The sequence below is a fragment of the Trichechus manatus genome, unplaced genomic scaffold, assembly GCF_000243295.1.
Source record: "Trichechus manatus latirostris isolate Lorelei unplaced genomic scaffold, TriManLat1.0 scaffold00118, whole genome shotgun sequence".
NCBI lineage: Eukaryota > Metazoa > Chordata > Mammalia > Sirenia > Trichechidae > Trichechus > Trichechus manatus.
Window position 1 is genome coordinate 7,713,020 of NW_004444054.1, and position 12,923 is coordinate 7,725,942.

General features: G+C 41.5%; 1 protein-coding gene across 2 annotated transcripts; it reads right to left on the reverse strand.

Moving 5' to 3' along the window:
* Positions 1-1,107: 1,107 nt before the first annotated feature.
* POGLUT2 (protein O-glucosyltransferase 2) lies at positions 1,108-12,042 on the reverse strand. Of its 2 annotated transcripts, XM_023738538.1 has the most exons (8): positions 11,046-12,041; positions 9,619-9,824; positions 7,434-7,639; positions 7,182-7,259; positions 5,878-6,050; positions 5,519-5,756; positions 3,781-3,990; positions 1,108-1,433 (listed from the first exon to the last, which is right to left on the reverse strand). In XM_023738538.1, the coding sequence occupies exons 1-8, from the start codon at positions 11,225-11,227 to the stop codon at positions 1,245-1,247; spliced, it is 1,482 nt and encodes a 493-aa protein (XP_023594306.1). In that variant the 5' UTR covers positions 11,228-12,041; the 3' UTR covers positions 1,108-1,244. The 2 variants fall into 2 exon arrangements, with proteins under 2 accessions (XP_023594306.1, XP_023594307.1); XM_023738539.1 differs by lacking the exon at positions 3,781-3,990 and having other exon boundaries at positions 11,046-12,042.
* Between the last annotated feature and the right edge of the window lie 881 nt (positions 12,043-12,923).

Consider the following 12,923-nt stretch of genomic DNA (forward strand, 5'->3'; position numbering starts at 1 on the left):
AGATACACTAAAATTTGCTAGCCCATGGTTCAGTTAACTTACATATGTCAAGTCTGTGATATGGAAAATTCTCCACTCCCCTTCAAATACAGAGCTTCTGGAGGCAGCTCGCCTTGAACACAGGCTGCCTGTTCCTAATGGAATTCTCCTTAATCCATCCTGAATTTATATGACTCGTATGGTTTTTACTACCTTCTGCCCTGCAATGAAAATAACTGTGCACATAATCTTCCTGATCTTCCCTATTAGATGGAGAATTTGAGGACAGAGACTATTTCTACTTTATCCTCCACCATGGTTTGCAAAAACATTAATCACCACCTTCATTTGTTATGTGCTCAGTTGTGTTAGGAACTGTGCGACGTACTTATGTTCAAGTAATCATTAAAGAATGAGTGCTATCCTGTGGATCTTTAGAAATTCAGGGAATAATTCCTCCTAGTTTACTCAGTTTACACAGTTCACTCTCTCTCCCTTTACCATCCCTTAGGGAAGGGTACAAAATGGGGAGCCCAGTGTAGGTCATAAATAAACCTGGTTTGTTCTATAGCAGAGCCTAAGATATGAGGTTCAGTATGTGCAATTCTGAGATAAAAATCTTAATCTACATCTGGTACTATTACTAGTAAATCACTTGTTTAACTACTGAATTCTATCTTAAAGTCTTTAAATTGTCAGATATGCTTTGATAACAATCCCTACATGGTTAGGTCCATGAAAACAATATCCAGACAAACCACAGTTCATATGGGGTAAGAACAACAGGTCCAAACAAAACTTGCACTGTTCAAAGAAATGGTAAGGCAGGAGGACTACTGTATAAAGAGAAAAATGAATCTGTGCAAAGTACCTTTGAGGATCAGACATCAATTTCCTAACCATATATCACATAAACCAAAGACCAAACCCATTTCTGTTGAGTTGATTCCAACTCATATCAACCCTATCTCTACCCAGAGCAGAAATGCCCCATAGGGTTTCCAAGGCTGTAAATCTTTACGGAAGCAGACTGCCACATCTTTCTCCCGTGGAGTGGGTGGTGGGTTCAAACTGCTGACCTTGCGGTTAGCAGCCCAGCACTTAACCACCGTGCCACCAGGGCTCCTATATACCACACAGTTCTAATAATATTTTCCACTTGATGCAGTTCTCTCCACTAGCTAATCTTTGCTTTACAACAATTTTTTTATTACTATTTAATATTTGTTTCTGATTTTCATTTACAGAGGTACACATATATCTCCTCATATTAATATACTTTCAGAAATTAAATGAAATATTATTTGTTCCTGAGGACATGTACAACTACAAGTTACGCGTCTATTTTCTTGGAAAATACTCACCTCGAAAAGTTTGAAATAATAACAGAATATGTCATCACCCATGAGATTATTTCTTGCAAATTCTTGTCCGGCTTTTGCTATATTCTTTGCCTATAGGGGGAAAAAACATCTTTATTTATTTATTTATTTTACTGTACTTTAGGTGAAGGTTTACAGAACAAATAGTTTCTCATTACACAGTCAGTATGCATATTGTTTTATGACATTGGTTAACAACCCCACAACATGTCAACACTCTCCCATCTCAACCTTGGAGGATCTTTTTTCTTTTTTGGTAAAAATATACATAGCCAAAGATACACCATTTAAAAAATTTCTACATGTACAATTCAGTGACATTGATTACATTCTTCCAGTTGTGCTGCTATTCTCACTGTCCTTCTCCAAATTATTCCATCACCATTATCTTCAACTTGCTGCCCCCTAGGCTTCCCATCAAACCTTTTGAGTTGCTGTTGTAAATTTGATCTCACACAGATAATTCTTTTTTTTTTTTTGTACTTTAGGTGTAGGTTTACAGAATAGTTTCTCATTAAACAGTTAGTACACATATTGCCCTATGACAATGGTTAACAACCCCATGACATGTCAACACTGTCCCTTCTCAACCTTGAGTTCCCTATCACCAGCTTTCCTGTCCCCTCCTGCTTTCTAGTCCTTGTCCCTGGACTACTGTGCCTCATTAGTCCCGTTTTGTTTTATGGGGCTGTCCAATCCCCAGCTGAACGGTGAACCTCGGGAGTGACTTCACCACTGAGCTAAAAGGGTGTCCAGGGGCCATACTCTCAGGGTTTCTCCAGTCTCTGTCAGGCCAGTAAATCTGGTCTTCAGGGAAAAAACATCTTTAATGAAACATAATTTTTACCAGGCAGACCTGGATTGAATTGTAACCGCCAAAAAGATAGCTGAAGTCCTAACCAATATGTGCGAATGTGACCTTATTTGGAAATAGGGTCTTCACGGTTGTAATTAGCCACTGTTAACATGACGTCATACTGGAGTGTGGGGGGGTGGTTTCTAATTCAATGTGACTGGTGGGAGTGCAGTGGTTAAGCACGCGGCTGCTAACCAAAAAGGTCGGCAGTTTGAATCCACCAGCTGCTCCATAGAAACCCTATGGGGCAGTTTTACTCTGTCGTATAGGGTTGCTATGAGTTGGAATCAACTCAATGGCAATGGGTTTAACGGGTCGCTTTAAAAAAGAAGAGAAAAGACACACAGGGAAGGATGCCGTGACCACGGAGGCAGAGACTGGAGTGATGCTGCATAAGCCAAGGAAAGCCTGGGGCTACCAGAAGCTGGAAGAAACAGGGGAGGATCCTCCCCTACAGCCTTAAAGAGAGCATGGCCCTGATGACACCCTGAATTGGGACTTCTGGTCTCCAGAACTGTGAGAGAATAAATTTCTGTTGTTTTAAGCCACCCACTTTGTGGTAATTTGTCATGGCGCACTAGGACATAATACACAGACATATGCAACCTGATCCTCAGAATAAATAAATACCATATATAAAATATATTTTTATAATTTAATAATTCTACGTGTTTCTTTTATGTATAAATATAAGCACATAGATACAGTGGGACAAGAGTGGAAAAGACATCTTTGTGGATGGTCTTATGTAGTCAAGGGAACATTTAACATGGTATGTTTGTCCAAATCAAAGGGAGGTTTTTAACACTAGAAAGTTTGAGAAGTCATATTGGACCGTAGAACAAAAGTGAATCAAAAACCTTCTAGAACTAAGACAATCAAGACTGTCTTGGAGAGAGAAGGTATACATTAAGTGAAGTAATGTAAATGCAAGATGATGCTTAATTCTCTGCCTTAACATTTTCAGTAGACACTTAGCTTGAGGATTAGTTTCATGCAATCCCTTATTATAACCCATAGCACAAGAAACACTAGCCATCTTAATTTTCATATTTGCTATTAAAGGCAGTGCTTGAGGCTCAGAACAACCTGACTGAAAAACAGCATATCAAGGTCAAGGTTTAGCTTTTGTTTCTCATGTAGAGTGGACAGTTAATCTAAGACCCAATGCCTGTGTGCACTCTGAGGAAAACTAATGTGATTTTTATTCCACAGAGGGTGGCTTTCCATTTCAGGTAAGATTCTATATCTGAGGATCGTGAAGACTTCCCAGGTACAAGACTTAAAATGAACCCCTGATATTGGGGTATTAGTGTAATGTAGAAGGAGCCCTGGTTGCACAGTGATTAAGCTCTCAGTTGCTAACTGAAAAGTTGGCAGTTCGAATCCACCAGCTGCTCCGTGGGAGAGAGATGCGGCAGTCTGCTTCTCTAAAGATTACAGCCTTGGAAACCCTATGGGGCAGCTCTACACTGTCCTACATGGTTGCTTTGAGTCGGAATTGACTCGATGGCAATGGGTGTGAGTGTAAGGGAAGTAAACCCTCTAGGAGACTGACCTTACCTCTTCATCATGATCTTTTGCCCATTTAAGTTTTTCTAGGAGATCACTCAGGTTGCTTTTAACTGGAATATAGTGTTTCCAGGGCTGCAGCTCATTGTAAAAGTGCTCATAGTAGATGGAGTCCTGCTTTAGCACAACACTGTCGCCGACCAGTAGATATGGCAGGCGATATGCTGCTACAGTGCCATCGATATTTATTTGATACTTATGCTGCAAAATAAGCAGTAAGGTATGAGGACTTCAATTAAATCTCCTTTATTCCACTCTCTTTATCCTCTTCCCCTTACCATACATGAACCCTCACCAACCCTAGATACAAACTGGCCAGATTTTGCTCTCTGTCTTTGTGTTTATAAGTGCTAAAGTATAACACGCTACCCAAAAGCTAACTACTCATTTTGCTGCTCCCCTAAATACCACAAAGGAGGCAACAGTTCTAACACTGAAGCAGGCAATAAAATAATAAAACTGTTCTCCGAAGGCTACAACATAAGGACAGATGTATTCACTCCTGACTTTGTAACTCCTCTACTACTTTACTGAGTCGCGTGTGAACATAATGATGTCACATTTTGTGCCATGATAACCATTTAAACACCAGATGGCTACACATATGTCTTAAGGAAATTAACAAGCTCTGGGACAAGAACATCTGTGAATATAAACATTCACAGAACGGGGGTAATTAATCTTTAGTTGTAGAAAATCCAACAGGTAGGACTAAAGCAAAGAAATCATGTAATGTAATACACCTGTGAGAAGGTATGGCCAATATCAGCTCTCTTTGGTTGTAATCTTACAAAAATCTTTGAGATCTGCATGTAGAAAAAATATTGCCAATTTATGGCATTATTTGAGTCCATATGTTGCCATAAAGGAGCCCTGGTGGTGCAATGGTTAAGAGCTTTGGCTGCTAACCAAAAGGTGGGCAGTTCGAATCCATCAGCTGCTCCTTGGAAACCCTATAGGGGCAGTTCTACTCTGTCCTATAGGGTCGCTATGATTCGGAATTGACTCGATATGGCAACAGATTTATTGCCACACAACCCATCAAAAGAAAACCTGAGCATCTACAGGGCAGACAGAGCCCACTAATCACTGGTGTCCTAACATACTGAGGACAGGCAACTACCTTTTGCCCTCCTTTCTCTTCACCACATGGGGTTCAAAACCCACTAGTGGTCTAGTGAGCAGGGCAGTGTCCCACTACTTGAAAAAGGGAGTTGTTAGAAAAAGAGTACTCCCTAGAACACGAGCAATCCACATTCTAGACACAGAAAGCTATCCTTTATCTCCAGAATTCCCGGGCAAAACATTTGGTTGAGTTTCAACTTATTCCGCCACCAAAAGGCCTGATAAGAGATCCTGGTTTACATCTTCTTTAATCTGTTGGGTTGTTAGGGCTCTAGGGAAATGATTTACATGTACTTATTAATAAAAGGGGATATGGAGCTGACATTTGTTTATCTTGAGAATTAGCTGGAAAAGATTGTTGCTGTACCCAGGTCCTAGATGCCCTCAATGTGTATTTAACATCTGTGCTGGGGACAGATGATAGTGCCAGGTCACCAAACCAATCCCAGGGATCCCTATGCCATGATATTCATCAAGTTTTGTGCTTCCCTTATCCATTTCCTATAATTTATAGGCCTCAATTTCGCCCCCCACCAAGGGCTATTTATACATAAATGAAGGTATCTGGAAAAACAGAAAAGATTGGCCACTGATGATGTCATACCTTGAAGAAATCAAAAAATGAAATGTGTTTCACAATGGGACCGTACAGGCTTTCATCGTGCTTAAAGAAGAAAAAGTTGGTGAACGCAGCGTCTATGAGTTCTGGGTGTTTTCTACTGAGCTTCACCAGCTCGAGTCTCTCTTTGCGGCTGTCCCGACCTCTCCAGACAGCTGTGGAGTTCTTGCTTTCCCAAGGAGGACCCGTGTTAGCTTGCACAGACATCATATCCAGACTTACTCTAGAAGACAGAAAGTGCAACAGATTTGCCTCCCAAACCTTCACATCACAAAGGTTGTTAGAAAAGAACTCACCAAGGAAAGAAAACCAATGCTCTGGGTCAACCGTAACCTGTCTCTCACCGGCCCATGGTTTCTAGAACAGAGTCAGTCAAGTCATAGGTAGGCATCACGATGTCTTTGGAATCTGTGGAGCCACACCAGGAAAAGATCGGATGGATGTTTGAATTGGATTTCTTTTTTTCCAAAGGCCAGTCTCCCAAATTAACAAAAAACTCAACATCTGGCATCTTCACCTAGGAGAAAGGAGTTCATTCATATTTCTTTCACTGGAGACTACTCTGCATTTGTCAATTAAAATTAGAAATGAGCACCAAATGGAAGGGCAATCTTACAAGCTTCAGGTAATGATAATTTCCTCAGTTTTAACAGTGGGCAACTTTTCAGAATATAGTGCCCAACTGGCCAGTATATTTGCTGCAAAAGGGATGAAATGGCAAAAGTAATCTCTAATACTGCCAAGAGACTCTAAAATGATCGGGCAGAGAGAGAAAGGAAATAATTACAAAGAACAGCACTTGGGACTCTGATGCTAGTTTTTTGCTAATGAGGCTTCCGTTTCAAAAAGATACACCTGGTAGATGGTGGGGCCAGGATTTGACCGCAGGAAGCTCAACACCAAAGCCAGTACTATTAATTTCCAAGCTATGCTGCCTCTACTGACTAATGATATGAACATGTTGAAAGAACTTGTTTTATTTAGCCACAAAAAATGCTTGGAGTACTTGTTAAATAAGAGATTTATACTTTAGGCCAAGAACTGTATTGCTCAGTCTGTGAAGCACCTTGAGAAACCAGAGTCCTGAAGAACATTCTTATTTTTTACAGACTGACACAGATGAGCAAGAAAAATTTGCCAGCACTCTGGTATCTCAGCTTCAAGGAGGCATAATAACTGATGCTACATAGCTACCTACATTCAGATTTCACTAATTGAAAATGCCTTGTAACCTTGAGAAGAAACTATTATTTTCAATGGGTAGTTCAATCAAGATATGTACACTGATTATTCAATAAATAGCTATCGAATAACTGGTAAGAATATTGGTATAGTTTTTCCTATCAGTCATTTTCATATTACTGGCAAAGTACTCCACCAGAACTGCTAAAGTACATTATACCAAGAAACAGGATTCAGTATAAGGCAAGTCTTCCTTGGACTCAAAACAGGCTTAGTACAAAAATAATTTTATTATTATTTTCCTCTATGACATAACCTGCATGACACAAAACTTTAGAACAGTAATATAATAAGACTGTAGAACAGAAAACCATTTATATTGTTGTTATTTTTACTTTGACAAATTATATTGTAAACCTTGGGCTGAAACTATATATCATACCTAAGAGAAAATATATATACTTACCTTTCTAGTCAAAGAAAGTAGTATTGCATCCATGAAAATTCGAAAACCTACATGTTCACCATGAGTCTTGATGTAAACCTAAGGCAGAATTTACATTTATATTAGTCTAAAAGTACTGACAGACTTCACTGAAGACAAGCTAGTCATAATGATCCTCACTGGAATGGCTTTTAACAAAACCATTTAGCTAGTTATATCGAAATGGTCAAAAAATAAACTAAAACAAGCAAATACCTCAGCCATGTATTATACCTTGTTATCCTTCAAAGTGTAGTGACACAAGCTCTGTCTTTGCCCAAATCTTTTTGGGATTTCTGCTGCGAGCTTCTCTGGATCAACGGTAGGAAAGTGTGCCAGATCTCTCTGAATCTGAGCAATGATTTCTGGGCAGTTCATCTCCTGCAGCCAGACTGCGCTGTCTTCCAAAGGGCAGTCGCAATTCTCATGGTAAACTGGCCCTAATCACACACAAGTAACGAAGTATAACAGTAATAATTTCACTCAGCATTTGAAACACATAACAAATCTCTGTAATATGGATTCGCAGAGTTTGCCTCATCAGATAGGAAGAGCATTTTGATTGGAAAAAAAAAAAATTCTATTACACTTGGGCACTGCTAGTAAGACAGCTCTCTACTCTGACAGATCTTCACAGTGAAGTCTGGTGACATTTTCAAAATTGGATCCACTCCGCATGAACTTAAAAGAAAGCCAACAGTGACACATTGGTGGGACTGCAAACAACGTCACAAAACAATTTGTGTATAAGTTTTTTGAATGGGAAACTAATATGGTCAGTAAATTTTCTCCGAACGCTTTTGCTTAGGGGGCATTGAGTTTATGTTAACCGTGGTGGAGTGATACAGAAAAGGACAGAGAGAATAGCTGCACAACTTGGAGAATGTAATCAATGTCATTGAATTATCAAGTAGAAATTGACATATGTTTTGTTATGTATATTTTCACCACTATAAATAAAAGATGAAGGAAAAAAAAAGCCAATAGGTATTAATTTTTGCTCTTCAGTGGGTATTATATTTCATTATTAATTCAAATATTTTAAGCACTTAGGAATAACCAAACAATGGTAAATGGATGTCAGAGTAGACCTGTTTTAATGAAAGGCAAAAATTATATGAAATTAATATTTCAACAGTCTATTATATGAACAGGTTCCAAAGGTGTCTAAGGTGCTTGTCTCAATAGGGTAAATCATCATTACTTTGAAACACGTAACAAATACTACGCTTGGTATTTTTTTAAAAAAAAATTATAAAGAAGAAAAGGTAATTCTCAATACAGTCCATTCCATTATTATTCTAATGAATTAATTCTATGTTTATAGAAATAATACTAATATATAACAGGACAATTTGAATTGAGATTTTACTGTCATTCCTTTCTAGAATTCTCAGATTCCCACCTGACCCAAGCAGTAGTTGAAAATGGAATATCTTTTTAAGGTTTAGCAGGTTATACTGTACCATGTGATCCTGGTGGAATGCAGGAAAAAGGAATCTAGACACTTTAAAAAAAATGTCTACTTTTCTTGAGGGGTGCCTCTCTGTTAACACTACTTCTCCACCGTTTTTGGGTACCGTTTCCTCTTAGGGGGCCCTGGTGGCACAGTGGTTAAGAGGTACAGCTGATAACCAAAAGGTCAGCAATTGGAATCCACAAGCTGGTCCTTGGAAACCCTATGGGGCAGTCCTACTCTGTCCTATATGGTTGCTAAGAGGCAGAATTGACTTGACAGCAAGGGGTTTGGCGTGGTGTTTGGTTTCCTGTTAGAAGAGAAGATATGGCTCTAGGTAATAAAGCTATACTCTCATGTTACATAAGAGAGAATTCCCTGGAAAAACAGGCATTGTAACGGAGGTGAAAACAACAGGCAACTTTTCACCTGCTCTACTTCAACCCCCTCTCTTCCTTCAATGATCTGCCAAATTTCAATAACACTGGTTACTCAAGGCACACATCTGTATATATGGTCATATATACAGCCTCATTAATCTCACTAATGTTTTTCCTAAAGGGAGAAAATTCTCCATCAATACATTCTTTCCTCTTTCGGGAGCCCTGGTGGTACAGTGGTTAAGAGCTCAACTGCTAACCAAAGGATCGGCAGTTTGAATCCACCAGTCACTCCTTGGAAACCCAGTGCGGCAGTTCTACTCTGCCCTATAGGTTGCTAGGAGTCAGAATAGGGCAAAGGGTTTGGCTTAGGTTTTTGTTCCTCTTTAGACAATTATAATTTCTGTTCAAATCCTGAATTCCTCTCTTTTACCAAGACTCTTAATTTACCTTTTAAATAAAGAACTTCTATTTTTTTCTTTCAGTGGAGGAGAAAACAAACATGCCAAGTTATTTTTGTTGATGGAATAGTATCTGTTATTATATCCAAATAGTGTTGCTTTAAAATCATGTTCCAATTTACCTTTTAAAATATATGGAGATTTGGCCACATGTTGACCTTGAAATTTAACTTCTACCTTCAGATTTTTGTAGCTTGCATACATTCTGTATCTTATTATGAAGGATCCATCCTTTCGGTCTAGAACCTGGACTCCAACTCTAGTGAACTGCTCATCTGGTGCTGAGATTTTAACCTGGAACACCTTTTCACCTGGAGAAGATGTGAATCTGTGATGGGAAGTGATAAAATACAAATATTATATTAAGGACCAAACTCAAAATGATTATGCTCTCTAGTCTAAGAACCTTATTATTCTCCTCCACAGTCTCCTCTGACCATATGCTTGTTTATCCTCTCTTGTGCTTTTACTATCAGAATATGATGGATCACAGAGATTTAAAAAAAAAAAAAGTATGACAATGCTCAAGATGACACAAAAAAGTTTCACTAGAACGTCATAGGGAATATGTTAGCCTACGAATCTACGTACACATGAAACATATTTACACTTTCCATATATTAAAATATCCTTATCAACCTACTATTTATTTCATGCCCATCACATTTGGAAATATGTGACCAAATGGTGCCTCCAAAGATAATGAAGATAATGATCTTCTTTTGAGAACTTTAACTCAATGACTTAAAAATCCAATAAATCATGCTCGGCTTTGGAAAAGCACAGCATAGGTGGACGGTTATCCTAGTGATGCTGTATAAATGTTTTGCTGGAGTACTCTTCCTCTTAATAAGGTATTTAGTTTCCCCAAGCATATACTATTTATAGCCAAGTGACAAAATTTACAAACTTCCTTTGCTTTGGAAACATAGTATTCCTAAGATCCGTTTTATACCAAATATACATGGTCAATATTCATCAATAAAAAGACAACCATTTCACAAGTATGTGACTTAAAAAATGAGTTTTAAGTAGAATTTTAACATACTGAAATCATTAGAATGAAATAAACCTCTGTTATAGACACACAGGAGATTCATACTTTGCTACTTTCCCTCTAAGATCTAAAGTTTCATTTTTCTTTGAGTTTCAAAACATGCTTACCTGCAGATGTCTACCTGAAAATAGAAGACACCACCACAGTCAAGTGACCAACCGTGTCTCTAACCATTGCATTTAAATTCCTTATAACAGTTTATGCAAACAGGAGTTAGAAACAGTACTTTCCGCAAAGTGGAGGGCCTTTGTCTTCCCCTGCTAATGTGGGAATCTCTACCAAAATAGCTAAAAGAAGAGCCACCTCGGAATTATTGCTACAGCTATCGTGAAAATTTGATTCGGATGGCGGACAGAGGTACAACAACCAGATGTGGACTGCACCCAAATATCCCAGAATTTAAACTGCTGTGTAGAAAGGAGTTCCTGAGCAGAAAAAATAGTCACTTTTTACTGAAATCCAAAATGATTAGGGTGCCGCTTCTCGACTTACTTATTCCCTGATGTATCCACCGCCTGAATATAGAAATAGCGGGCAGGAAGAACGACATCTGCTTTTAGCCCAGGTCCCCATATTTCGCTCTTCTCGGGGCTCAGTCGCCTCTCTCCGCCGGTTTCAGCAAGTGCTGGAATTGTTCCCAGAAATAAGCAGTAAAGCAGCAAAATGCTAAACATTTACAACACGGACCGTCGAGATGATTCACGGATAAAGAAAGAAACGTAAGATGTAGACAGGACCCAACCGCCGCTTCGACAGGGTCACGCTTGTCAATCACCGCAGCAAACACGGCTCAAAAACCTGTGGCTTAACGCGCAAAGCAGGCGTGCAGACCTCCACGAAAATCACAACCGGAGGGTTGGCATGCTCAGGTTAAGGATGTCAGTCGTTCTGCTGGAACGGACAAGAACCACGCTCCTCCTCTTTTGTGAGACAAAGATAAATTTCGGTTAGTCCTGTAACTGGAGCATCATTTGAGGGCGAATCCGTCCCAGGGTCCAGACCAAGGTGAAAGCCAAGGCGATTGGCCCGAGTGTCGCGGCCAGGCTTAGTAAGGCCTTCTCCAAGTGGATGGCGGAGTGGACGCGCGTCCCGGTCTCCGCGGGCTTCTTGGGATATGTAGTTCGCGACCGTGCTAGCGGAAATCCTGCCAGCTTTTACCCAGCTCTCACTGTTTTGTTTACTTTTCGATCACCGGTTTCGGGGAACGGATAAATACTACAGATGCCCAAAAGAGAGGCACGGAGGTTTGAAGGCACCGCTAAGATTTTATTTTTGGTCATCATATCCTCCGCACGTGCAGAGGGCAGGTAGAAAACATGATGGGAAAAAAAGGTGTTGTAAAATGTGATCTGTCGGCTGTTCGGGGGGCACGATCATCCAGGGCGCTTCCCTGGCTCGCTCGGGTAACCGGAGGCGCGTCTCGGGCGGACTGTCCGCACGCTGGAGGCTGCAGTGCCCGGACCGTGCTCGACTCGGCCGCGGCCCCAGCGACCCACCCCGCGGGACAGGCAGCAGAGGTACCCCTGGCCTGTGGGCTGGTTCCGAGGCCGCGGCCAGCTGGGAGCGCGCTCTGCGTCCCAGACGCACAGGGCAACCGGGGGCGCACGCTGGCCCCGCCGGATACTGCCTTCCTTGTTAGGCGCCTCCAACCCCGCTTGGGCTGTGGAAGAGTCACCCCCTCTCCGGAGCCCTGTGGCCGTCAGAATGGAAGGCCATTGCATCCTTGTCTTTCTTCCCCAGGAAGAAGTAAGGCGAAACGCCGAGTTTAGATCTCCAGAGCCTAGGCAGCAGGGTGGAGGAGAACCGATAGGAAGAGAAAGGATGAGTCCGCGTGTGAACATAGCTCGATTTGGAGGTGCCCGGGTCGATACTGTGATTACTGGGGTCTGTCCATGCGTCCGTCTTCACGCCAGACCCGACAGGGCCTCTGGCACCGAGCGCACGGTGGCTGTCCCCTCGCCCCTACACGCCCGCCCCAGGTCAGGGCAGTCGCTGGGAGGGGTTGCGGAGCCAGCGGGCCGCAGAACACCTCCCGGTCAGCTCTGGAGTCGGATCCGAAGCCTCCTTCTCCCTCTGTCCTCCCTCGACCTGGTCAGCTGCCCGAAAACCTCGACGGGCTGTGTGGCCGGCTAACACCGAGGCAGGGCTTTAATTTTCTTTTTTAAGTGTTGCAGTTATCCTTATTAATGATAGCAAATCGTTTATTAAAAAGCCCGAACCGGCGGCTTCCCTCTGCACCCCGGTGCAGTGACTCTGCCCTCGTCACTCCCGCCCAGGCACCTTTGGCACGAGGGAGCAAACCCAGGGCAGGTTCGAGGCAGTCCTGCCTTCGGCCTCCCTATCCTCGCTGTCGCCGCGAGCTCCATCCTC